This window comes from Harpia harpyja, chromosome 1, assembly GCF_026419915.1.
Source record: "Harpia harpyja isolate bHarHar1 chromosome 1, bHarHar1 primary haplotype, whole genome shotgun sequence".
Lineage (NCBI taxonomy): Eukaryota > Metazoa > Chordata > Aves > Accipitriformes > Accipitridae > Harpia > Harpia harpyja.
Genome location: NC_068940.1, coordinates 30,714,904 through 30,741,617, shown reverse-complemented (window position 1 = coordinate 30,741,617; position 26,714 = coordinate 30,714,904). Strand labels below are relative to the sequence as shown.

The window sequence follows — 26,714 nt, the reverse complement described above, 5'->3', positions numbered from 1 at the left end:
TGGGGAGGGGTGCAGGGAGAGGAGAGGGGTGGTGTGGCCCGGCCAAAACCCAGTCCTGAGCCGCTGCCCGGGCAGGTGAGTGATGGGGATGAGAGGGGAGAAAGGGTTTGGGGGGGAAAAAAAAGAGTTTTGAAGGGAATAAAGCCCCTTAAAAACCCCCAGGGCCGGAGGCATCACGCTGCCGCAGTACCGCGGACAGTGTGCTCTCAGGACCTGGGAGAGAGTATTTAAAAATACGAATTTTCATATATTTTATTTAAAAAATAAAAACACACAAAGGAAAAAAAAAAAAAAAAGAAAAAAAGAAAAAAAAAAAAGAAACCTCTTTGTGCAGTTTGGCTTAGTGCAAATGGGCGCATTCCTGCAGGCACTTCCCGGAGCATCGCCCCGGCGGGAGCGGCTGCTCCCCCGATACGAAAAATAGAGAGAAACGACGATACAAAGAGTAAAAACCCCCTGGGGGGGGGTTAAGGGGGGGGGGCAGGCGCCCACCTCTGCCCTGGGCACTGGGGGTGCCCCCCGGGAGCAGGCGGGGGGCAGGAACGGACACCCCCCCCTTTTCCAAGCCCCCACCGGCCGCAGGCACAGCTTATTTGAGCGATGGACAGCCCCCAGCCCCGGGAGGGGGGGTCCCCAACCTGGTATGGGGGGGGGGGGGGGCCAGGAGCAGCCAGCCCCCCCACCCGCCAGCCCCCGCCGCGGTGCCGGCAAGGGATGGGGAGGGGGGGATAGATTTAGCTTATTTTCAAAGGGGAAAAAAAAAGGGGGGGGGGGGGGTTAGGACAAGCTCCGTGGTGGCGGGGTTGGGGGGGCTGTGTGCATAAAGCTTTTGGGGGGGCCGTTCCCTGAGTCCGGGGGGGCCCCGGGGCGGCGGGGGGGGGCGCGAAGGCACCTCGAGTGCAAAATGTGCAAGAAGGAGGGAGGGCCATGGCACCGGTGGCACCGGCGGCACCGGCGTCAGTCGAGGAAGCGTTGGCAGGCCTTCTTCCAGCGGCACGCCGTGCACCACATCTCCCGGTTCTCCATGCCGTACACCTTGCGGCACTTCTTGGCCTCCCCCCGCGGCCTCCTGCAGGCAGAGGGGACACGTCACAGGGTGGGGGGGGACACACACGACACACGGACACGAGGGGACGGGGTAAGGGCACGGACGGTGCTGGCTCACCTGGGGATGGCAGGTGGCTTGGGTGGCGGTGGGGCGGGCACGGTGGGGGGCACCGGTGGCCGCGGGGGGGGCCGGGCAGCCCTGTCGAGAGAGGAGACGGCCCCGCATCAGAGCTCGGCTGCAACGCCAGCGCCGAGCGGCTGGGGGGGGCCGGAGGGTGACGGTGATGGGGAGGGGAGCGCGGCAGCAGCCCCTCCATCCCCATCCATCCCCCCCAGCCCCTCACCTGGTACGCGTGGTCGGTGTGGACATGGCAGAGGCCTGGGGGGGCCGGGGGGCTGCGGGGGGAGGCCAACGCCAGGTCGGGGATCGGCAACGCCGGCGGCACCGGACCCTGCGCCTCGGGGCCGGGGAAGGCGGGCGGCACCGAGGAGGTGGGGGAGACGGGCGTCAGGCTGGAGAGCCCGTCCGTCAGCGAGTCCACGTCCACGTCCAGCTCCGTGTAGTAGAAGTCCTCCTCGCCGTCGCTCTGCTCGAGGTCGGCTTTCCGACTGCGGGGAGAGCAGGGTCCGGCTGGGGCGGCACTCTCCCCTCCACGGCAGGACCCCGCCGGGGGCATTGGGGGGGAGGTCTGGGGGTGTCCCATGGGACCCCGGGCGCTTACCCAAGGTGCACAGTTCGGATGTGCTTCTGCATCCCTGAGGAGCTGCTGAGGACTTTGCCGCAGCTCTTCCACAAGCACTTGAACATCACCTTGGTGGAGTTCTGCAGGAGGGATACATCAGGCTGGCAGCCCCGGCCCTGTCCGCAGCATCATCCCCAGCATCGTTCCCATCCCCATCTCCATCATCATCATCATCCCCATCTTCGTCTCCAACCCCACCATCATCCCCAGCATCGTTCCCATCCCCACCTCCATCACCATCATCATCCCCATCTTCGTCTCCAACCCCACCATCATCCCCATTGTCATGCCCAACCTCACCCCTATCATCACCCCCATCCTCAACCTCATCCCCACTGTCAGCCCCATCCCTAACCTCATCCTCCTCTTCACCCCCATCCTCACTAGCCCCCACCGTCTCCAACCTCGTCCCCATCGCCACCTCCAACTTCATCCCACCTTCCTCTTCCGCGGCATGGGCTCTCCGAAGACGAAGTGGGTGCCGTCGGGCTCGTCAGGGCCCTCGTCCGGCAGCGGGGCAGGCAGGAAAGTGCTGGGGACGTGGCTGGAGAGCGGGGGCGATGGGGTGGAGGGGGTGGAGCGGTCGCTGGGGGGGTCCCAGCTCCAGTCCCCGCTGGTGTTGCTGCTGCTGCTGCAGCTGGAGGACATGGCGGGTGCCTCCTTCCAGACCTCACCACCGGGCTCTGGCGAGGAGGAGGAAGGTCAGGTCCTGCCGTGGGACACGTGTCCAGGGATGGGGAGGGGTGGACAGGGGGCACGCTCTTACCTGGGGCGGGGGTGGCAGGCGGGTGACCGAGCACCAGTGGGCTGGTGGAGAGGCTGGTGAGCACCGTGGCCGCCATCACCTCATCGATGCCCGCCTTGCCCGAGAGCTTCCTGCAAGCGAGAGCAAAGGGGGGGCCTGCGGTGAGGATGGACGAAGCCCCCCAGGACCCTTCATCCCTCTCCATCACCCACCGAGGTGCTGGGACCCCCCCCACCCACCGTGGTCGGGTCTGCACCCACCCCAGGGGTGGCTTGGCGGGGGGGACAACACACATGGGTGGCACAGGGTGACCACACCGTGCTGGGGGGCATCACCACATGCAAAGGCACCCATGGGTGCCCCATCCCCTGCAGCACCCTGAGATACCAGGCCAACCCAGGCATCATCCCAGCAGCCAGACTGGAAACCCCGCTGGGCAGCAGTGCAGGCAGCGGCGCAGGCAGCAGTACAGGCACCTAGCCAAAACGCCGCTGTTTACCACTCGGGGGGGGGGGGGGGGGGGGGGAACCCTACACGTCCGCGGGCAGCGCCGCGCCGGAGGGTACCGGCACCTGCATCCTGCCGCGAGTGCCGAGAAACACGGGGTTTGCTCAGCTGGGACCAAACAACTTCCTGAAGTGGAAAAAAAAAAAAAACAACCAACAAAAAAATATAAAAAAATTAAATTTAAAAAAAAAAAAGCGAGAGGTCAAGAGCAACAGAAGCCATTTTGCAAACCTCTCGTGCCATGGGGATTGATAAATACGGCGCTGGAGAGTGGCAATGCTCTCCAAGCCCTCGAGCGGTTGCAGTGCTCAGCGCCGGCGAGGCAAGCCTCGCCGGCGCTGAGCACCGCAACCGCTCGAGGGCTCATCTATGGCACCTTGCTTCATCACCCGGCGGGGCCACGGCCGGGCAGAGCCCTTGGTGCCGCCGTACACGGGACAGCCGGTCACAGCCAGAGACCCCGGTGCTGCGGCCGAGCGGCCAAAGTCCTCCTCTTGCAGCCAAGTGGGGAAAAAAAAAAAAAAAAAAAAAAAAAAAATCCCAGCTTCCCGCGGTGAAGCCGGTGTCGGCAGGAGGTTTTGGCAGGGTGGTGGCCGTCACCGTTGCTCACCCCGCTGCCGTCGTGGTCCTACCTGTGCCGGGGTACGGGGATGTACGCCGAATGCAGCGCCAGGCATCGCTCCAGCCCGGCGTCCAGCACCCGCAGCATCGCTTCCCGGCTGGCCGGCTCCCGGCGCGGCAGCGGCTCCCCCAGATGTGGCAGCCAGCCCTCGGCTCCCGACGGCAGCCCCCGGCCGCCGCAGGGGAGAGGAGCCTGTGGGAGAAACGGCGGGTCGGTCGTCAGCAAGGGATATCCCGGAGCACCGGATCCCGCGGGGATCTCCCCGACTTCGGCGGGGAGGGCTTGGCGGCCCAGGGGAGCCGGCGCGGCGCTTCCAGGCGGGGCTGCGGCAGGACCCTGCCAGCCACTCGGTGGGTCCCTCTGGGGTAGATCCCAGGTGGATCCCACCAGGTCGGGGCTGGGATCCAGCAGGGATCCCCCCCCGGTGCTCCGCAGAGGCGAGAGCAGCCAGCATCCTCCTGCGAGGTTGCTCCCAGCGCTGTCACCCACTGGCTAAGCATCGGCAGCCGGTGGATCCCTCCCCGGGCGGATCCCCAGGACCGCAGTGGGGATCCACCTGGGATCTCCGCAGAGCCAGGAGAGAAGACCTGACACCCTCCTGCAGGGCGGCTCCAAGGCGGCAGCACCCACGTGCCACATGCCAGCACCAAGCGGATCCCTCTCTGAGCAGATCGCCCGGGATCCAGCGGGGATCCCCACAGAGCTCTGCGGAGCAGGGAGCAGGCTTGGCCCTGCCAGCCCATTCGGAGAGAGCAGCACCCACGGACTGAGCGCCAGCACCAAGTGGATCCCGCTCCAGGCGGATCCCAGGTGATCTCCCTGGGGCCAGGGCCCCACGGGGATCCCCCGAGAAGCGGGGAGCAGCCTTTCCCACGGGGTTGACCCAGGTCACTTGCATTTACCGGCCAAGTTCGGTCACCAGGTGGATCCCTCTACCAGCCATGCCTGGGCGGATCACCCCGGGCTCAGATCCAGCTGGGATCTCCCCCGAGCCTCGCAAAGGAAGGAGCTGACTTGGTGCGTGCCTCAGGGCTGCTTCAAGACAGCCGTGTCCATTGGCTGACTCTCAGCACCAAGCAGATCCCTCCGGGGCAGATTCCTGGAAGATCCCAAAGGGTCGGGATCCAGCTGGGTTACCCCTGGAGCGCTGCAGAGCGGGGAGCAGACGGGGTCAGCTCCAAGACATCACTGTCCTCTGGCTGTGCGGCAGCGCTGAGCAGATCTCTCTCCAGGCAGATCACAAGCAGATCCCGCCGGAGTTGGGCTGGGATCCCGCAGGGATCCCCGAGCTCTGCAGAAGCAGATTGGCCTGCTCCAGGACAGCAGTGCCGCCTGCCCACGCACCGGCACAAGGCAGATCCCTTTCCAGGCAGATCCCGAGCGGATCCTCTGGAGCAGAGCCGGGACCCAACAGGAATCCCCCGCCCCGGCTCTGCCGAGCAGGGACCAAGGCAGGGCTGCCCTCCCACAGCAGCACCCGTGGGTGGGCGGAGCGGATCCCTCTCCGGGCAGCTCCTCAGTGGATTCCCCAAGGCTGGAATCCAACAGGGATCACGCTCCAGGGAGCCGAGTGCGCCGCTCCAAGGGAGGAATATCCACCAGCACCAAGACGGAGCAGATCCCTCGCTGCTGACAGATCCCCCCACGGACCCTTCCAGAACTGGGACCACGGAAGGCGAGCCCAGTGAGTGGATCCCCCCCCCAGGATCCAGCAGGATTCCCCCCCCCCCCCCCTTAGCCAAAAAAACCAAGCCAGGCTTGCAGCTGGGGGTGGGGGGGGGGAATCCAGCCAGGATCTCATTAGTTCTTGACCCACCAGAGTCGGTCGTAGAGGCGGGGGGGTAGATCCCAAGCTAGACTCCCCCCCCTCGCCCCGGGCTTGGGAATCCCCCTCCCCTGGGATTTACCGGGATCCGGGCGCTGATCCTTCAGGGGGAGAAGAACCAGCCCACGACAAAACCCACCGGGGAGGGGGGGGGAGGCGGCGGGGCGCGGGGGGGGGGGGTACCCACCCCCGCGCCCCGCCGCCTCCCCCCCCCCCCAAAGTTTGTCCCCGAGCGGCGCCATTTTAGCGGCGGGGAAAGTTTCGGGCGGGCCGCTGTCAGCTGTCACCGCCCCCCCCCCTCCCCCGGTTCTCCCCCCCCCCACACACTCCACCCCCAAACCCTCCTCCCTCCCCCCCGCCTCCCCCCCTTCTCCCGGTTCACCACCCCCGGTACCTTCGGGGCGTCGCCGCCGCCGGGTTCGGGAGGAGGAGGCGGTGGAGGATCGCGGCGGCGGCGGCGGGCGGCTGCTAATAAAACCGTGGGCGGGCGAGGGGGGTCCATGAGGGAAACGGCAACGGCGGCGGCGGCGGCCGCGGCCGGGCCCGGCGGGGGAGCGCGCTCCGCCGCGCGCGCGGCCCGGTATCGGCGCCGGCCAGGCCACACCCCCTTCCCCCCCCACCACCATCCACTTTCCCCCCCCCCTCCCCTCCCACCTCCTCCACTCCCAACCACCATTGGTCAGCTTACCCGGGTTGGAAGACGAGAGCCGCTCTCCTCCGGTTCGTGATTGGTTGATTCCGGCTGCCACTTGACGCGCCGCGGCACGCCCCGCCCCACCCCTCCCCGACGCGACACGCCCCCCCGCCCCTCCCAAGCCCCGCCGCGACACGCCCCCGCCGGCAGCGGCCATCTTCGCGCGCCCCGCCCTCCCGCCGCCCCGCGCGCTGCCCGGGACCCCCCCCAAACCCCCTACCCCCCCCCCTTAAACCGGCATTTCGTGTCCCCCCCCCCCGTTAATTTTGGGACTCTCACAGTGAAGGGCGGCCCCGGTAAAGTCACCCCCCCCCCAAAGTCAGGGGGTGGTCCCCGAAAGTTGCAGCGTGTCCCCCAAAAGTTCTGATTTTATTATTATTAGGCGGAATTAAAGGTTCTCCCCCCAAAGCGCGGGGGTCCCGCCAGCTCGAAGGACCCCCCACCCCCCAGAACTCCGGCTCCTTCCGACAGGGTCGAAACTTAGAGCCTTGGAACTTGTGGGGCTCCCCAAAAAGTTATGACCCCCCCCCCCCTCCAAATTATAGGGCTTTCGGTAAGTTCTAGGGGTTCTCCAAAAGTTGCAGGGCTCCCCCCAAAGTTACACTCCCCAAAACCTACAGGGGTCCCCGCCCCCAAATTCCTCCCAAAGTTTTAGACCCACTGGAAGTTATAGGGCTCCCCCAAAAGTTACAGTGTCTTTCTGCTTGGGGGGGGGGCTGGATTTTTGGGGTGCGAGGGCAATTCCCAGCGGGAAAGGGGTCCCCAACCCGGCACGGGTTAGGTCAGTCCTGCCCGCGCCGAGGAAACGCTGCCAAAAGCCACCCAGAACGGCAGGGCTGGGTGTGGGGTGCATGGGGTACGTGGGGTACATGGGGTGCATGGGGTGCTGTAGGGTGCATGGGGTGCATGGGATACTGGGGTGCGTGGGGTGCATGAGGTACTGGGGTGCTGTAGGGTGCATGGGGTAGCAGGATGCATGGGGTACTGGGGTTCATAGGGTGCATGGGGTGCTCAGGCTGTGTGGGGTGCATGGGGTGCATGGGGTACTGGGGTGCTGTAGGGTGCATGGGGTATGTGGGGTGCACGGGATACTGGGGTGCTGTAGGGTGCATGGGGTACTGGGGTGCTATGGGGTGCATGGGGTACTGGGGTGCTGTAGGGTGCATGGGGTACGTGGGGTGCATCGGGTACTGGGGTTCATAGGGTGCCCCGGGTGCATGGGGTACCAGGGTGCGTGGGGTACTGGGGTTCATAGGGTGCATGGGGTGCTCAGGGTGTGTGGGGTGCATGGGGTACTGGGGTGCTGTAGGGTGCATGGGGTAGGTGGGGTGCATGGGGTACTGGGGTGCTGTAGGGTGCATGTGGTAAGTGGGGTGCATGGGATACTGGGGTGCTGTAGGGTGCATGGGGTACCAGGGTGCGTGGGGTACTGGGGTTCATAGGGTGCCCCGGGTGCATGGGGCACATGGGGTGCTCGGGGAGCCCAGGCTGGCACCCACCCACGCTCTGCTCCTCGCCTGCCCCAAACCCTGCGGTGCTGGGAGCGCCGGGTGCCGGTGTGGGGCCGCCCAGGCCCTGCTGCTCTTTGATTTACCAACCGGCAGCCTGAAGGCCAGGACAGAGTCCGAGTGGCTGTCCTGGCCGGTGGCCCCTGCCTGTCCCCCCCTGCCTGTCCCCCCCCGCCTGTCCCCCCCCCGGCCATCCCACCCCGGCCGTCCCCCCGCAGTCCTGGGCTGGCCGACGCCGGTGTTTCCCGCACATCAGGGCTATGGGGGTGCTGGGGCCGGGGTCCTGGGGATCCCCTGCCTGGTGGTGGGGGGGGTGATGCCCCCAGCGTGGCGAAGGGGCAGGGGTCTCGGGGCGCATGGCCACGCGTCGTCCCCTGCCCTAGGGGGCGGCTGGAGGTGTCACCTCTGCATTGCGCAATGCCCGGGGCTGGGTGCTTCTGTAGGCGTGAAAAAAAACGGCAAACTGGGAAAGCCCCCACGTGCCGGGGCCAAGGGACCGGGTGTCACCCCGACACGGCCAACCGAGGGGTCCCCTTGCATGCCGCAGAAAGGGGGGGAGCAGCCAGGCGAAGGGCAGCGTCCCCCCAGGAACCGGGGTGCCCGCGGGGCCCCAAACCTGCCCCGGCGGTGCCAGGGCCACCGGGGACCGGGAGCATCCCCGGCGGGGCCACGGTGGGAAGCACAGGAGGAGGAACACGGCTGGAGGAGCCTTCGTCCCCATCCCGCAGCTCTGTCCCAGCCCCGGTGGGCTCTGGCCCCGCGGCCCTCATTAGCGCAGCCCCGGAGGAGTTAATGACCGAGCTCCTCAGCACTGGCGGGAGACACGACGCCTCTCCTCCTCCTGGAATTATGATAACCAGCCCAGGCTCTGCCGCAGCGGGACCCGGGTGGTGGTTCCGCCGGCCGCCCCCCGCTCTGGTTTAATCATTAACGCCGGCCGAAACGCTGAGCTGGCGGCTCCAGCAGCTTCGGTATTGTGCAATTCCCGCGAGCATCGCCTGCCCGTTGCACAAGGGCTCCGGTGCCGCCAGCCAGAACCCCTTTTCCCGGGCAGGGTGGCTCTGCGGGGTGGCATTCCGGCACTGGCATCCCTGGGAATGCCCCCGTGGTACCCGGATTCCCTCTCCCAGGTGGGGTTGCAGAGGGAGCCAGGGCCTTGCCCGCGCTGCCTGTACTCTCCTGAGCTGCCTGCTGGTGGGGTACAGAGCCGCAGGGGCCATTTGGGGTGTGAAGCTGCGTGGGGTACGGGGCTGTACGGGGTCCGGAGCCGTACAGCATGTGGAGCTCTATAGGTGTGAAGCTGGTTTGGGTGCAGAGCCATATGCTGCGCGCAGCCATACAGCATGCAGAGCCGTCATACGGGCTGTGGAGCCACGCAGGGTGCAGATCCTTACAGTGTGCAGCACCATGCGGCGTGCAATACCTCATGCAGCACCGTGCAACCCCCTACAGAGTGCAGCACCGTGATGGGCAGCCCACAGGGCCCCCCGCACCCGGCTGTCCCCGGGGATGAGGAGGGTGCTCCCAGCCCTACCTGCTGCCCTCGGTCTGATGCTGACCCCGACCTTCCCGGCCAGACGACGAGACTCCAAGCGATGTTTTGGGATGGATCCTTCATTTGTCACCCAGTTTTTGAGCCTCCTGCTGGGGCTCTGGGCACATTTTCCATCACCCCAAGGACTGGGCAGTTGCTCTTGTATTTAAATGTGAATCCGGCTCTGCTGAATTATGGGCAAGCGGTTGGTCCTGCAACACGGGGCTTTTTCTGCTGCTGCTGTTGCAGGTTTGGGAGATGCTTTGGCCACCCCCAGCTCAGCACAAGCAGCAGCTTTCCCTGGCCTGGGTGCAGCTCAGTGCTGAGACGAGCCTGCCTTTCCCGGGGGAATCGGCACAGTGGTACCCACGTCCCGACCCCGCGGGCAGTGCCAGCACCGTCCTGACCCCGCGGGCAGCGCAGGGCCCATCCTGCTCCGGGAACGATGCTAAGAGGTGATGCTCCTGCACGGGGCCGGTGCAGCCCAACCACAGCTCCCAGGGGATTCGGGTGGTGCAGGAGGGACCCAGCTCTGGAAAGCTGTGGGATGGGATGATGGAGAAAGCGAGCAGGAGAAGGATGCGGCCGGGGGCAGCCCACATGCCGGCGCGGAGCGGCTGGCAGCAGGAAGAACGTGGCAGCATCGGCGCCAGCCGCCCCACGCCGTTTTCTATCAGGGCCCTTATCTCGCAGGGGGATGGGAGCAGCTGCCGGGGCTGACTCCTCTATCTCGAGCGGCTGTGGTTTGGCATCGAGCGTGGGGCTGACAAAGTGGCATGAGCGCCTGAAGCTGCCTCCCAGCTTTAACGTCTTCAGCCTGCAGCGGGTTTTGCTGAGCGCCTTGTTTTCGTTTTTAATCTCTGCCTGCTGTGATGTAGGGGCAAAGCTGCCGAAGGCAGGCGCGTGGCTTCCTGCCTGCTGCACGGCACGGCACGGCATGGCACGGCGGCTCTGCCGCCACAGGTCCCGGCCGGCTCCAGCAAGCACCGGGCCAGCGTGCCATGAGGTCGGGCAGCCTCCAGCCGGACCACACAAAACGGCTGTGCTACATCCAGAGGGGCTGCAGTCAAACCAGGGCCACCATCGGTGCAGGACCCCTGTCCCAGCACCTTCAGAGTTCATCCCCCAGGCACATCTCCCGGGGGACACCAGGCATCCCTTGGGGTAGGGATGCCAAACTCCCTGTGGGGAGGAGAGGAGGAAAGTTTGAGCCCCAGGGTCCGAGGGTTCCGGGTGCGCGTCCAGCTCTCCTGAGCGTTTTTTGGCACCCGTTGAGGCTGCAGCACCTGCGGGAGCGACGCGGAGGCGAGCAGGCAGCAAACGCTGTGCAAATGCTCCCCAGCTCTGACCCTGACCCCACGCAGAGCCCCCGAGCCGCGGTTTTAGGCACAGCCACAGTGAATCCCTGCTCCGGGATGGCCCACCGCATTTCAGCAGCTCTTGGCGGTGGCTGTGCATCCCCATCTCGGAGGTGTAAAACCACCCGTGCAGCACAGGTGCGCCCGCTCACGGTTACGCTGCACCCAAAGCCACTCTCCCAGCGCCGGCACCGCCGTGTTGCTGCAGCAGCAGCACCAAGCACCAGCACCAGGGTTTTAGATCCAGTTTAAGAGTGTTTTCTCCTGACAAGGATAAACCCCTCTCAGCCTTTTAATGGTGTTTGGGAGACGGCTGCTCATGGAGGCACCCTTGCACACGTCCGAAGGGTGGGAGTGGGTGATGGAGGACAGGCGGCCGCCTCGCTCTCCCTTGCACCAAGGCATGGGGCTGGCCCCTGGTCCCCATAACCGGGGACATTCAGTGATGGGAGCAAAGCTGCTCCGTGCATCCCGGGAGCTGGACAGGCCCCTGCTCTCCCCCAGGCAGAGGGAGGAGGATGGACACCCTCGCTCATGGCATAACCCCACTGATGAGGGGCCTGATCCTGCAGCCCAGGGCCCCAGGACTGGCCCACAGCCCTGCCACCACCCACCCCAAAACACAACCGGCCCCAACCTGGTTCCCACCTTGGTGGCAGCACCAGCCCTGTCCCACCAGGCTCCCACGTGGCACCCAGCACCCATAAACTGCTCATCTCGGGGCATCCCAACATCAACCTGCTCGCACCGGGTGGGTTGAGCCAGGACAAGGAGGCTTAAAGAAAAGTAACATAACATATATACAGAATGCAGCCGCCCCAGCGGGCACCGGCTTTGTGTGCGCCCATCCCCGCAAGGCTCAACCCCGTGGAAAGCCGGTCCCAGGGGATCCCCCCTCCCCGACAGCATCCGACTGGGGTGGGACCACCCTGCGGCGAGGACCCCGCTCCCTGGGGGGGGGGATGCTATAGGTTGGTGATGTACACCTCCAGCCCGTTGGCCGCCGTCCTGGTGGATGCTCGCCGGGACTCCGCCGCCCAAATGTCGCCGACGCTTTCGTACAGGTTTTCGGGGGCACAGGGCTTCCCCGGCTTGTCCCGTTTTGCCACCTTCTTCCAGTTAACGTCCACGGCCTCGTAGTCCGGCTCGGGGCTGCGGCCCTGAGCAGTCCAGGCTCTGTCGTTGATGGACTCGTAGCAGGGATCGGGGGGGCCTTGGGCTGCCGAGGACCAGCACCCGGCCGGGGCACCCTCCTCCCGGCGGGGGGGCGGCCACCCAGCACCCACCTCCCTCTCGGCCCTCGGGGATGATGCGGGGACCTGGGTTTTCTTCTTGGTGGCTTTGCACACTGTCGAGTACATCTCTTCCAGCTGCAAAAGGAAGGTGGGGGTTCGGGGGCAATCCCTGCCCACTGCAAGGTATCCCCATGCCTGTGCCCCCCCGGCTTCCCACAGCCCCCAGGAGGATCCTGGCGGCGGATTAACCATGGGGGATCCTGCTTTTTGCACAACCCGGGGAGCCTTTTGCAAGGCACAGAGAGCAGCACCGTGGGCATCGTCTGCCCTCGGGGTCTCGGCTTCATCCTGCCCCCCCAAACCTCTGCTGGAAATGCAGTAGCCTAATTTACACCCTGCTCCGAACATGGGCATTACAGGGAGGCAGGGCATCACATGGCCCCCCACTTGCCCCAGCCAGCCAGCACAACACCAGCCCCGTGCCCCATCCCTGCCACCCCCCCAGAGCAGTACCTTCGCCCGGGGAGCATCACCCATGCCATCCCAGCACTGCAATGCTCTGGGAGGCCCTGCCACGGCCCCATCCTGCACGTCCCCGGGCACCGTCTTCTTCACCTTGCGGACACAGGCGTAATCGGCCGCCCCGTGCCCGGCACGTGGAGGGGGCAACTGGGTGCCAGCGGGCACGGAGGGCACCAGGGCATCCTCCCCTCCCACCGCCAGGCACTCATAGACCGTGTCTGGCACCGGTTTCCGCAGCGGGGTGAAGAGCAGGTTGGAGTAGGTCTGGTCGGGGGACGGGGAGGCAGCCGGGGGGTCGGGGATGGGGATCTGGGGCAGCTCACGGTGCAGCAGGACGCTGATGCCGGGGCTGTGCAGGGAGTCGGCACTGGCCGTGGGGGCCGTGGGGCAGGGGAAATCCAGGCTGGCCGGCCGCTGGGCTGCGGGGAGAAGAGAGGAGATGGAGGGGACACCGGGAATGCAGCAAGCACCAACCCCTGCGCCAGCACTGCGCGGGCACTGTGGCATTGCCGCGATGCGCTCGGCAGGCTGTGCGGGGACTACGGGCACCCATCAAGGGTCACTGGCCCCCATCGGCTCCCCCGGCTCGATGGCCACTCACTGTCGTCCCTGGCCTTCACCCGGTACAGCTCGTGCAGCTTCGTGTCGGATTTGCTGAGCGACCGCAGCTGCGTCTGTCTGAGCAGGGACTGCAACGGGGGGGAACGCACACCGTCAGGCTCCTGGCTGGGAGTTGGGGTGCCCAGAGCTCCCCCGGGGCGGATCCTGCCCCCCCAGTGTGCCCTTACCTCATCCACCAGCTTCACCCCATCCGGAGGGACTTTCTTCTTCCTGCCCTTGCTGCGGAGAGAAGCGGAGCTGAGCCCGAGGCAAGCGGCCAAGCTGGGGGCAAGGAGCCGGCGCCCCAGGACCCCGACGTGGCCATGGTGGGCATCGCCACGTGCCCCTCGCCGGAGCAGCAGCACCCCCCCAAATCCACAACCCTGCTCCTTCGCCAGCCCCGCAGCAGTGTCCGCGCTGGCTGGGGAGGTCTCGATTGCATCCTGCACGCCACTGAGCCGTGCCGGACACCGCTGGCATCGCCCCTGGCATCACCCATCCCACCCATCCCGCTTGCAGCTCAGCCCTCTCCAGGCTGCTCCTGCAAGGCTTTTGGGTGCAGGGGGTGCAGCGGTGGTGGTGGTGGGGGCAGCGAGGCACAGGGGTGCAGGATTAGGCCAGGCAGAGTTGCACTGGGGCTGCAGCTGGGGGTTCAGGGTGAACAGAGCAGCAGATCCCAGCGGTCCCAGCTCAGGACAGGCACACGTGGGGTCTCCACATTCAGCCACCAAATGCCACCGAAGGGTCCCCAGCCCCATTCCCAGCACCAGGAGGCAAAGCAGAGGGGCAGTGGGCAGCACGTACCGTCTGCAGGCAGTGCACAGAGCGCCCAGGTAGACCAGGACACCGAGCAGGGCCAGGACAGCACTGGCTGGCAGGAGCGGGGTCCGTGCCACCCCCTCGCTGCCGGCTGCAGCCATGGGGGAGCCGCTTCTGACACCGCTGCGGGGTCAAGCTCTGGGGAGAGAAAACACAAGTCGGGGTGCAGCCGGGCGCTGCTGGGCTTACCATGGCACAAGATGGTGTTCCGTGGCCCCCCAGGGCTTGCCAGGGCCTCCGCAGTGCAGCCCCCCCTGCACGGAGAGAAGGGGGTCTCTCCGGGTGCTCTGGAGGGGGATGTGCACCGGGGTCCCAATTTTCTGGCCGGCTCCTGCCCTCCCCGGGGCTGCTGCGCTGCCTCCAACGCCCTGCCCAGCCTGGTGCGGATGCCCAGAGGCGGATGCTTTGCCACCCGCAAGGAAAAACTTCAGATTTTGGTTCCTTTTAAAAAACCCCAAACCCAACAAACGCAACAGGATTCAAGCTCCCAAGTTGCCACCGAGATGTTGAAAAGGAGATGCCCGGTGGCCCTGAAAACCCTCTGGAGACATCCCAAAAGTGCCAGTGTGCTTTCTGGGGACACTGGGACACAGCCCTGGGTTGTGGGGTGGCCCAGACAGGACGGGGAAACAAATGACTCAGCTTCCCAGAAAGGGGGTGAGCTTCAGCCTCACAGCCGCCTCTCCCTCCTCACACCCTGGGCATGCCGGCATGCACCGGGACACCCTCCTTCCACAGCGGGTCTCGCCCTCTCCTCCTCTGAGCCCCGTGGGATTTGGTCCCATCCACCCGTGCCATGCAACCTGCGGAGTTACGGGGGAGAAAATCCTGGGTGGGAACGACGGTGCTGCCGGCATCACCGGCACCTCCCCATTTGCAGCGCCATGCACGGCGAGCTCCCGGGTGGCGGAGCCCAGCCCAGCCTTGCAAACCCCACAGCAACATTTCTGCTCTCATGGGAACCCGAGTCGCTCCCTGCAGCATCCCAGCATGATCTGCGCTTGAGCCAGGAGCTGCGGGATCACAATCAAGCACCATCCCAGCCAGGTCGGCTCTTCGGCACAGGCAGCGCGGCATACACGGACCCCCCCACCGCAACCCCGGTTCTGCAGCCGCTCTGTGCTGTGACACGAGAGCAGAAAATGCCTGACCTTTTGACCACTTTCCTCTGCCTAAAGAAAAAGCCGTGCCTTGCCCAAACCCAGCCCTCTTCCCTGCGCCTTATTCAAGGAAAACGGTCCTCCCCTGCAAACCACGGCAGCGGCAAGGCCAGAGCAAGCGGTGCAGAGGCATGAAGGTGCCGGGGAGCCCGACACAAATTGCAGATGCTCCCCAGCCCGTCAGGATCCCATGCCTTTCCCAGGGGGGCTCTTGGTGACGCCCCGTCCCATCGTCCCTGTCCACACTCGGCTGTCAGCGTGCTGCAAAGCCCGAAGCAAAAGCTGACACCGCTTCACCTGCGCCGATGTCGAGACGGCGGCTGCTGCTCCCAGCCCTGCCCAAGCCCAGCTCTGTGCACACCCTGCTCCTCAAAAAGGCTGGTGTGCTACTAGAGAAGCACGTGCCCGCATCCTGAAAATGCCTGGTCCAAAGGGAGACCGAGGCAGTTCCCAGCACCAGCGTAAGGCATGGCTCGAAGAAGCCAGTCACTGATCCAGACTTGGCCTGTGGCAGAGTCCCCAGGCGGGACAGGGCTGGCACAGCCGAGCAGGACAGCTTCCACCGACGCAGCTGGGGACACAGAGATCCCGTGGGGCACGCCGAGCACCTCTTACTCACCCTCTCACATATCTTAATCCGGATGACAAAGATCAGATGAGCGCCGATGAGAAACCACCCTGCCTCGCACAGATCTTGGGTGCTACAGCAGCCCCAGCCCCACGGCGAGCGGGGAGGTCTGTGCCCATCGAGGGACCGATCTCCCTCCCCTCTGCCCTGCGCCCCGTGTCACAAGGCAGCATCTCCGGTGCATCTTTACCCCAATAACCAGCAAGTCTCTGCCTACTTGTAGCACCTTTTTATCTGAGAACTTCCCACGCCTTTGGAAAGTTCCCTGACTGAAGCCTTAACCCCTGGAGAGCAATTATTTCAACGCAGAAAGTGAGACACGGAGGTTTTAGTGACTAACCGGGCTGGACAGACTGGCTTAGATCAGAGCTGGGAAGGGAAGGCTGTTCCCTCTCCAACGACATTTTAATTAGACAACACTACTTTTCTGTCTGAGCATACATTAATTAAACGGATTACCTGCAACACGGGCAGTTGCTTTAGACAGTCCTTGCTGAACTTGTTTAGCTCATTAGAGCGACAGGATCGCAGGCTGCAGAAGCAACTTCGTTCAGGGTAGAACTGAGTAGGCTCTGAGGTTTAGCAGACAAAATTATAACGAGGTACAACGGCTGTGAGCTGGTGTTATGTCAGAATCAAAGTGCGAGCTTTTACCACGCTGAGGCAGGCACACACAGGGCAACTTATCCCACAGCGGGTGGATTTTCCATCCCTGAATTTTTAAGATTGAAGAAGGAAGGCAGAGGCTTCCTAAGTCAAAATTAACACAGAGAAATTCTTCTGACCTACTTTCTGTTGTGCCAGAGGTCGGTGGTTGCTCCTGGATTTCTGACCTATAAAAATGCCCAGTGCACGCTCAGCAGTCACTGGAAGAAACCACTTCTTGGGACAACACGTTGGTTCTCCCAAAATTACAAATTTGAGAAGAAAACCCAGTGCCTCTCAGGTAGGACTAAGCAGGTTTGCAAGGCAGAAAGTCTCAAACAGACCTTCCGCAATGTACACCTGAATTCCCTGCCAATAAAGTTATTGATCTCCCAGTCCTGGGGTTATTCTCCGGGGCAGGAGACTCAGCAGACAGCATTTAATAACACGCTGGCTCCACGAGCCAAGATGGCTTTGAACATGAGAGCAGGCACAGCCGTTGCATACGTGCGACGTGCACCCACAGCCCACCGAGGAGGGAATAACTCCCTTTTGTGATACCTGAGCACAGGCACGATAAATGCAGTTGGTTTGTTACTTGTGACTCCTACAAAAGGCACAAGTTTCTCAGCTGGGTTTCATGAAAACAAGATTAAATTTACTGTAAAATTAAGTGCTGCTGCTGCTGCTGATTTTGCTTGGCCTCTGATTCATCTACCCAGATAAAACCGCACACAGTGTTTGGTACAGGGTGACGAGAAGAAAGTCTATGAAACTACTAAAAGCGTATTTGCAAGAAACCAGGGCAAACATTACAAGCTGATTTCCATCAGTGATTGCGAACACGGCTGCAGCAAACACAGCTCGGGTACCCTGGGGAGTTGCACTGAAAAAAAGTCCCAAGAAGCAGAAGTAGGTCTTTTTTTTCTTTTCAATTATGAAGAGTGAAAGCCCCATAACAATTAGTCAACAACACTGAATCTGCCCTAGACCATGGGATGCAATTAGTACATCTTAAGACTATTTCAAACATGGAGCAGGCACGAGATCTCACCCACTTCACTCACATTTCTGCAGCGGGGGGGAGAGATTTCACGGTCGAACTCCTGTGGAGGCATTTCATTTAGAAAGGGCCAACTGTATTTCTACACGCCAGACCCAAATGTCACAAAACTTGGACGCATGCTTCTAATTACAGTCCTGATCGTTACTCATATGCCAGAGTGGCTTTTGTGAAAATATAGTCTTACACCTTAAGGTAAGCGACCCGCCTGCTCACACCGTGTGGCTTTGGTCGAGGCTGACATCATTTCAGCATTTTTCTCTCTTCCCGCCCTTCCGTGACTGCTGGAAATGCCCTCACTTGGGCAGAGAAATGCACTTTCAAGCAGAAGCTGAGAACCTGCTAGAGAGATTTTCTGCAGAGCTGAGCCACAGCAGGACACCAGCAGAGACCTCGGTCCTGCGGTTATGGGAAGCCAGATTCCAAAATACAGGATGGGCATATTAAGCAGAAACATGTTTTCTAGAGAATCACCTGCCTACCACAGTGGTTTTCTTGCCACACATTCAGTAGTTTTACATAATTTCAGGTTTACAGAGGACAGCGTTTCAATGATCACACTCTCTCAAGCCTTCTCACCTGCAGCCAGGAGCTCAGACGTTCCCCAAGAGCTGTTCCACATGCAAGCAAAAACTCTAGTCCCCCTCCCCACAAGACAACTGGAAATTTTTCTGTTGAAAAAAAAAAGAATGCCACACACCTCTGAACTCAACAACTCATTCCCCAAGAAAGTAATCGGTTCCCGCTCAACCTCTAGATTCAAGCCACGGGACCCCAGCAGCGTTGCCAAGCTCAAGCACCTTTTCCTCCTTTGTAAGCCCAGATGCTTGCAGAGCACAAAGCATTAAGCGGCACAAAGCTCACAGCCCTCCTCGCAGCCGACTGAAAGTTTAACCCAGCCGATGCTTCCCCACTGCAGCGTTGAGTAGGAATCCTGCCTGTCCAGTCTAGCTAGCTGCAACAGCATCCGCGACAACGCTGGAATTTCTATATAGATCAGGGGTTTTTTACGTATTTTTCAACCCCTGGTGTAGCTGCAGATACCCCAGTTCACCAGGCAAGAAAGCAAACACCACTTACTTAGCAGAAACTCAAAAGCCGGTGAGTGTGAAGAGTGGGAATCCGATCATGCTCTCTTCCTCGCCAGCCAACCTGGAGAATTTCGTTTCTTTTATCCCACAGAGTTACTCCTCGTTAGGGGTTTCCGAACATTTCAAACATCTCGATCTGAGCTCTCCCACTCCTCTTTAGCTCCTTCTAGAGCAGACAGCTCTGAGCAGACACCATGCAGCACACACCACAGCTCGCTTCCTGGCCTGCAGAGGTGGTTGCTTCACCCAGTGGTAGGCTGGGTTTCTCCCCGCCTTGGCTGCGAGCAGCGCTGCAGACGGGCTCTGCAGGCATCCGGCACATAAGAGCACCCTCTGCCGCGCTCCACTTCCCACCGAGCTGGTTTTAGTGCCAGCTCTCTATCCGCAGGGGAATATAAGGAAAGAATGGGTCGCCACAGATCATCATTACCTTGCAAATGAACAATGCCTTACAAGGACAGAGGGGAAAAAAAAATAAAAACCAACTTTATTCACCAGGGACTTGAACTGTCTTGGGTGGGAGGGAGCAGCCATTTGAATAGGAGTCTGACAAGTAAGGCTGTGGAAATCCCAAGGAAGGGTCAAAATACATCTTAGCCGAGACACAGGGCTAATACACCCAATTCTTAAAGAGGAGCCAATGATGTTATATAGTGTCAGAGCACAAAACAAACCCAAGAAATTTCTCTGTGCGGCTTGGCTCACCAGTCATGGGCCACTTCAGCGAGCACCCATGCTAAGCTGGGCACATTAATCCTTGTCACCACTCAACATTTCAGTGTGGGGAACAAACAGTCATTTGTGAGGGAAGGGCACTGAGCAACCATTGTTAAACCCTCGAGTTAAGCCCAGTGCGTGGAGAACACAAATTCAGAACAATGAAGATAGTACGGCCAATTTAGTTAGAAACTGATGGATGCTGAAGTGCTCAAGGCAGCCCACGCTACCTTTCACATCTACATGGTGCCCATCACAGCAGGATCCAACTGCTTTCCAAGAGAAGAGAGTCACTCTAACAGGTTTCCTGAAGATGTTCATCTTGTTTACTTTTGCTGTTGCTCTGTGTTTTCTGAGGTGTGTCTGCAGCAATGCTAAATCCCACATGACTTGAACAACTCTGATCGTATCTTCTTCAGCCTTAGATTTTCTGGTTAGTTTGGCAGCCTGACCCTACAAGTAGGTGCAGCCCTGACCAGGCTGACAGCTTTATAAGTTTCTTAGGAACAGATAAAAAAAGGTGGTACTAAAGGAGGAAAACTTTTCATTAGAAAAATGACTCACGGAATAAAAGGAAATCAATTTCTTAAATTAAGAAAAAAATGTGCCCTTAAGATACTGGCATGAAATTGCAAACAAATTTTTTTTTTTTAAAAAGCAGTTACAACGCACAAGTTCCACCAGAAACAGAATCTGGTGAAACCACCATCTCCTCTCGGGCAAGGACTGGCTGCTGCCAACGCAGAATATAACCTAGGGGAGAAGACAACCTTCCTGTCCAAAGACTCTCCATGCTGCAGGGAAGGGCACTTCGCTTGTATGGCCTGCTTGCAGCATAGCCTGAAGCTCTCCCACAGACAGGGCTGCACGCTGGGCACATACAGACCTCCTGATCTTTGTGCTCATCCGGGCCCCAGTCCAACCTGGATCTGGGTCCTGAGGTTTTTTAGTAAAAGGACACGTGTTCAGTGAGCCACCTAGGACAGAAAAACTCAAGTAACAATGGCAAAAAATCACAGGGCTCCCTGCGGAGTTGTTCCTAGCTAGGAGGTTTGAGAATCCGTTACTCTGCTGTCTTATTCCCCCAGCTTTGGCACTCTACTTGTGGAACCACGCAGCTTTCCATGCCAAGTCAATGAGTTAGGCTATAGCACGTCCTAGGGATACTCTTACAGTCAAAGTGATGAAATCTGATGCTTGAGGCCACTAGTACCCACCTCCAAGCCGCCAGTTTTCTGTCTATTCATTACACTAGGGCTACAAGGAACTGCTCCCAAAAAACCTCAGTTCTCAGATAAATCCCATAGCAAACACCAGAAGGTAGAGAGCAGTTAAAGCAATTTGCCTTTGCTGTTTTCACCCAGCACAAGCCTTTTCTGCTTCGCCGGAATGTGCTCGGGACCCTGCCTCCACTTGTGTTTGTCGGTTGGCTGCAAACACAAGCCACAGTTGATGGCAGGATGTGGGGCTTTCAAAGCCCCTCCTCAGCTGGTTCGTAGCCAGCAATGTTATCCCCCGAGTAGCTACAGACTCTGGATGGAGGTGCTACCGTAGTGATAACAGAGGAAAGAAGTGTGCAAGAGAGCAGAGAATCATATTTCTTGTAGCTAGTCCTTATACAAGGCTCAGGCTTACTGGAGGCTTTCAGGGCTGGACGGATGTGTACTCCTCCCCCTCCCAGCAGAGCTCAGAAGCATCTAGTTTTAGAAACTGCTGCTTTTCAGCCCAGTTTTCAGGCTGGGCAGCCTGAAGCCCAGAGGAGCAGGATGGCTCACCCAGGCTCTGAGGCCACAAGCACTGGGGCTGGCTAGAAGGACAATCACTGCAGTCAAACGCCTTTCTCAGAGACTAGAACTCAGTCATTTTCTTATGCGTGTCTGCTTTCTTCTGCTCCCGCTGCAGACTGGCTTCCTGGGCCTGCAGCTGCCCCAGCTGTTTGTGCGCATTAGCCAGCTTCTCCTCCAGCTGAGCTGTAGCAATGCTGTGCCTGAAAGCAAAAAGCATTATGGCAATGTCATCCTGCATGATAAGATCAAAGGCATGTCATCATCCCAGGAGGGTTTGCCCTTTCCTGCGGGATTAGCGCAAGTGACCTGCTGAAAGCCAGGAAGAACCTGATGCTCAGCACAATCGGGGCTAGAAAATGTCCTCCTGTGATGCTCAACAACAACACTGCAGAGATGGGCATGAGAAGGAAAGGACTCCAGTACCTTTCCTCAGAGAGCTCCTCTCTTCGTCACAGCTGAATTCCAGCCAAAGGACCCCAGATACATCTGCCAGTGTCTAAGCTGCTCTGAAACACACGCTAAGGTCTCTCTCCTCCCCTTTCCCTTAGGTCTCATCCAGGTATGTTTCACTTGTTCCTCCTACACCTCATTTCAAGCCCACCCCTTCCCAGAAGGGCCACGAATTCTCAGTTCATCCTGCAGTCCCAAAGAGAATGTTTTCCTACCGTCCAATGTTGCGTGCCAGGGCCTGCTGGATTCCTCTGATATCCCGCTGCGTTTGTTCAATCTTCTCCATTGTCTGGAAGAGGCGGACACTCAGGGCCTTCTTGGTGCTCTTGCTAGCATGGTAGATCTCTTTGCTGTTCCTCTCTGGCAGTGCCATCCCTCCAGCCTTCTCCCCAGTGCTCTTACCTCGCAATTTCTCATTCAAAAAGTCAAACACGTTGCGGGGAGGCTTACGGCTGCCCGCAGGGGACTGTCCAGAGCTGTTTCCCTTTGCTCGGCATTTCCTCGATTTGCCTGGGTCTAGCTTCCCCTGTTTCTTCTTCTGAAGCACCTCAGCACACTGGTCAAGGGACTTCCCTCGAGGAAGTACCACAGCCTGCACCGGCTCCACTCGGCCCTCAGAATTCTTCCCTAACCCTGAGGAGAGACACCAAGCGATTACTGCGAGCAAGGACATCCCCTCTCAAGTCACCTCCCACCACAAGCTCACGCTGACAACTGCAAGCTCAGAACAAGCAAACAGGCTTTTGAGGTACAAAAAGCCGTAACTACCATCCAAGTCAAGGGGAGCAGCAAAGGCTGCAGCATGGTGGATGGAGATGCTACGACAGGAGCCTTCTGCAGCATATCTTGATATGTGACAAAAAGGCCAAGGCCACCCGTTAGGCCGGTTTCTGTAAAACTACGTTCAGCCTCACATTCTCAGCTTCTCAAGCCAGGTTCTTCTTAAAACTGGTTTGGTTCCTCTGGGAGAACTAGAGACAAATGCAAGTAGCAGACTGCCCTCCTAAAGCCCCCAAGGCTCAATACAATTTGTGTAGTGAGAAGCTAGTTCAGCAGGCTTTGAAGTCTGCGTCTAGAGCCAGGAGATGCTTTAACACAGACATCAGAAGCTTCATAGATCAGTTCCCTTGTACCTAAAGCCTTTGAACATCTCATACAACAGTTCTCACGGCTTTAATCAGGAACTTGACCATGGTTCCAAATGCCTCCAATTTTTGCTATTACCACACAGGGGCTGGTGCACTCATATGCCTGTACTCCGATTAAGTTATCCCTTCTTGCCTTCGAACACAGCTGTGATTCATCACATAGCTTGAACCTTATCTAACAGGGCCTTCAGCAGAGAAAAGTTTTAGCTTAATGCAAAATCTTGTTTTTCTTCACTAGCTTTAAGATCCATCAAGGCAGTTGGGCTCTCACAGCACCGGGACCGCCTTCTCCTCTTACCTTTTCCAAACTCGTATCCCATCTGAACGAGCAGTTTGGAGCCGATACCACGAGTATGGGCTTCCCAGCCACCAAAAGAGGAACTGCATGCAGGAGTCCATTCCCCATTCTCTGGAACTCCTGAGTCTATCACTGTGGCACAGAAGAGAAGAATCAGCGAAACACAGAAACAAAGCTGCTATGCAAACCTTCATCTGGGGCATCCACACAGCATGAAAAGCCTTCACAAAGCAGTGCAACATACTTCCCTCACCCTAGAATCATTCAGCAGTTCCTCCAGCCTTACTTGGTTCCTACTGAGCAGTCACCTTTTACGAAGGCTGCACAGTGAGTTACCTGAATGAGAGATCTCACTTGATTTAATGGACATACCATCGCATAGTTCCAGGCAGAATCATCCAGAAGTGCTTCCTTTCCTTCCTTCTAGGATGGTCATACAGACTGACATACACCATCAAAGTAAAATTTGGCACAGTGGCATGTAATACTTACTCTGTGCCTCCAGCTCATGTCTCTGGTATGAGGCTCCCCGAGGCCACAATGCTAATATTGTGTTATTAGGATCCAATAATCTCTATTAGGCTAAACTAAAGAGCTCCAGGACCACAACTTTGTCCCTGTGACGTAACTGTGGCACCAGCACAGGGACAGCGCTGTCCGTGTAATCTCAGAGAAGTCACTTGGGCTCTCTCTGTGCCAGCTCTCAATAGTAAAACAGGGCATGGCTCTTCCTGCGACCTCATCGAGGCACTGGAAGGACCAAACACACACAATTACTGGGGTCTCGTACTCTTGTGTCATGGAGCTACATGGAGTTCCCCGAGATGAGGAAGTCTCCTGATTCACTTATTAGCTCAACTCAGCCAGCCACATAAGAAACTGACTCAGAGCTTGGAACTCGGCTCTAAAATATCACACCCTGTTCTTTCACGTGTTGGAAGTTCCCATGGAAACCTCCAACCTTCATTAGCCCAGTAATTTGCATAAACCAAAGATTTTAGTTTGCAATTGTAACATAATAGCTAATTACTGTTTTCTATCTTTCAGCAACATATAAAGAGATTAGCTACTCTTTCATCAGAGGTGAGACACTTAGAATGAAAGCTCCAGGAGAGTAACTCAGTAGGTCCCGGAGAAAGGCAGACCTAGACCGCTTTTGCTCACACCGTCCCCACTTTCTCACCTTTAGCATAACCAGAATCATCAACACTGTCTTCATCAGACTCAGCAGATTCAGCACCATCTTCACTTCGCAGTGGGGGAATGACACTATCTCCTTCCACAACAGCTTCCTTGAGCAGCAGAGAATCAAACTTCACAGTGTAGTAACCACTGTCGATGTCTACAGAAGGAAAAGCAAGGAACAAGAGTTCAAGTCTCCAATATGCAACTGGCAGAGGGCTTTCTAAAACAGTTAGCTCCAGTGGAACGACATGGGAGAGGGGGAAGGCCCAAGGAACACGTGTTTTAAAAAATTCTGTTTCTTCTTTGTGCTTTAGTTTTCTGTCTGGGAGGGAGAAGCACCCACTGCAATGAAAAGCTATTTCCACAATGCCTGTGTTGAATACTTAAATGTTTACTTCCAAGAATGAAGAAAGATGGGCTGCTGAGAAATGGAATTAAAAAGAAGTTAGACTTACTCCCCTCTGACCTAATAATTGTCAAAGAAAGATGGAAAGAGAGACTAAACCCTCACCCATCGCAGGACACAGGGAAGCCTGTATCAGCAGCTGATGGGCAGGGGCAGCTCCCCCAGCTTTTGTTTAAAAAAGAGCAGATTATTGCAATTCTAACCTAATACGCACGCCAATTCCTGCAATACCTGCCTCTTCCCTTTTGGTGCAGTTAATGACCACATAGTCATTTCCTTTCCACATTCCTGCTCTTTATGTCTTCTTTTTGTATAACGCCCTCCTGTTTCCTAGCCTATTCCCTTCCCAATCCTGACAAAATTCAGATCGTTTTCTCAGCTATGTCGAGATTTTCAGTTTAGGGCTGCAGCTACATAGTTAATGTTTTTCTATCATCAACCAAAATAGTCTAGTTTTACATTCACTTAAGCATCAGCCTTCATCTTCCACACAGAATCCTGGCAGTACACTGAAACACAACTCACCAGTTATTTTTGCAGTGTACCATATTCCATCGCTGTGTTTCGCCAGGCAGGCTGAGCCCACCTCCAGCGTGCTCAGATTGGGCTCCTGAAATGGCTGAAGCTCTTCCACAGAGACCACCTGACCATGCGAAAACCTGCCAGGGAAGGCAGAAGAGGAATTATCTCTACCTCATTTGAGCAGGCTTTAAATAAAAATTCCTTCCCTCCTAAAAGGAAATGCAAATGAGTCGTCAGCGGTGATGAATCTTTACCAGTAATTACAGAAGTTCTATTATACATTATTTCAATTACATAAGATATTCATTTTTCATCTTAAACATATTATTTATGTCACGTAACAAAGAATGCATCCCACCCCAGAGAATTAAGCTCTCCTTGCTAGTGACACATCCAGTAACAAAGTTCACGGGTCCTTTGAGATAAACAGGATCACTCAGACACGCAGTCTGTCCAACCTCCTGCTCAAAGCACAACCAACTTCAAAGACCGATCAGGTTGCTCAAGACTTTATCTAGTTAAGTTCTGAAGATCTCCAAAGACAGAGACTCTACAACCTCTCCGTGCAACTGGAACGTATGCACTATTGACAGACAAGCTTTGGTGTTTTATTTTACAATACTTAATCGGTTATTAATTTAGCCAGTTGACTGATTATGTAAAATCTCTCCAGCCTTCCCATGGGATTTTCCACTTCATCTCTGCATTACCTAAAGAAAACAGTCAAACCGATGCCACTACTTACTATAACACATTTTAAAAACATAAACAAAAAGGCAAAATTTCATTGGGTAAAAAAGCCAAACACGGTACTTTCAGAGGAGGTTTATCCCTTTGAACGACAAGGCCGTTAACGACAGGAAGGACAAAAGCCCCCTCCCACCCCTTTTTCTTTTTTACCGACAGTTCTCTTTAAATCTGCATTTGTCATCCAAGAAGAATGGGCACGGCTTCAGAGACTTGTGAGTTGGATAGAGGTACAGCACTCTGACTCCTGCACTGCCGTCTTCTAAGTCCTCTGTCCCCACAATCATGGCATTATGGTACTCCAGGGTGCCCCAAGAACTGTAGTAGGGGGCTTTAACCTTCATCCCACTCAATTCCTCCTCCTCTCTGTCAGACTCCTCCTCCTCTTCACTGTACTTTGATTCACTTTTGTCATCAGTTTCTTCATCTCTCTTTGATGATATCCCATCGTCATTAGCTGAAGGCTTCTCATCGGTTCCGAGCTCAGCAATGGCTTCCTTAAAAGCAGCGTACTCCTCATCTTGGGCAGAACTGTCTGGGTTGGTGTCCTGCTCCGCAAGACCTACTGGGGAGGAGGAGGAGGAGGCATTTGTATCTAAAGTAGCCAGAAGTTTGCTCTTTTTCACTGACACCAGGCTGGATTCAGTCAGCTCTATAAGCTGCTTTAAATCTTCCTGCAACTGAATCAAGTCCGACTGCTGTGATGGGTCCAGGCCTGCCCCTAAAGCCAGCTCCACTTGCTGCAGCTGGGCATTATAGGTCTGAATGGCTGCTTCCAGACTCTCTTCATCCATTATCAGCAAAATAAAGGTGTGTTTAACAGTGTCCTTTCCACGAACTCAGAACATATTCGAAGAGTTTACTTAAGATGAGCAACTTTTTGGATAACAAGCCCTTGTCCGCAGAAGTGCCATCTACCCCGCCGTCCCGCTTCTTCCCTCAGAAGTAACCAGGCCGGTGCTCCCGCAGCAAACAGGCGGCGAAAGGCGATGAGAGAGTCCGAGGAGAGGCCGGTCCCTGCCCTCCCCCGCCACGGCGCCCGCTCGAGCCCACCAGGCCCACGCACAGCACCGCTCCGCCACCCCTCCGCCACGGGGCTGGCAGCAAC

General features: G+C 58.2%; 3 protein-coding genes across 4 annotated transcripts; all 3 read right to left on the bottom strand.

Moving 5' to 3' along the window:
• Nucleotides 1-859: 859 nt before the first annotated feature.
• On the bottom strand, nt 860-6,054 carry SLC2A4RG (SLC2A4 regulator). Its single transcript, XM_052784570.1, is given in 9 exon segments — nt 860-1,069; nt 1,166-1,239; nt 1,241-1,246; nt 1,392-1,656; nt 1,770-1,870; nt 2,229-2,473; nt 2,557-2,666; nt 3,675-3,856; nt 5,884-6,054. Coding segments are annotated over 9 exon segments (1,203 nt in total). The 5' UTR covers nt 5,992-6,054; the 3' UTR covers nt 860-957.
• Nucleotides 6,055-10,432: 4,378 nt separating this feature from the next.
• On the bottom strand, nt 10,433-18,568 carry LIME1 (Lck interacting transmembrane adaptor 1). 2 transcript variants are annotated; one of them, XM_052784557.1, is made up of 6 exons: nt 18,336-18,568; nt 13,745-13,897; nt 13,129-13,180; nt 12,942-13,029; nt 12,332-12,759; nt 10,433-11,953 (listed from the first exon to the last, which is right to left on the bottom strand). In XM_052784557.1, exons 2-6 carry the CDS (start codon nt 13,858-13,860, stop codon nt 11,549-11,551), a joined length of 1,089 nt encoding a protein of 362 aa, XP_052640517.1. In that variant the 5' UTR covers nt 13,861-13,897; nt 18,336-18,568; the 3' UTR covers nt 10,433-11,548. The 2 variants fall into 2 exon arrangements, with proteins under 2 accessions (XP_052640517.1, XP_052640506.1); XM_052784546.1 differs by lacking the exon at nt 18,336-18,568 and adding an exon at nt 16,007-16,895.
• Nucleotides 17,106-26,685, bottom strand: ZGPAT (zinc finger CCCH-type and G-patch domain containing). The gene is made up of 6 exons (XM_052784532.1): nt 25,760-26,685; nt 24,863-24,996; nt 23,930-24,088; nt 22,747-22,878; nt 21,516-21,933; nt 17,106-21,050 (listed from the first exon to the last, which is right to left on the bottom strand). Exons 1-6 carry the CDS (start codon nt 26,398-26,400, stop codon nt 20,912-20,914), a joined length of 1,623 nt encoding a protein of 540 aa, XP_052640492.1. The 5' UTR covers nt 26,401-26,685; the 3' UTR covers nt 17,106-20,911.
• Nucleotides 26,686-26,714: the final 29 nt, after the last annotated feature.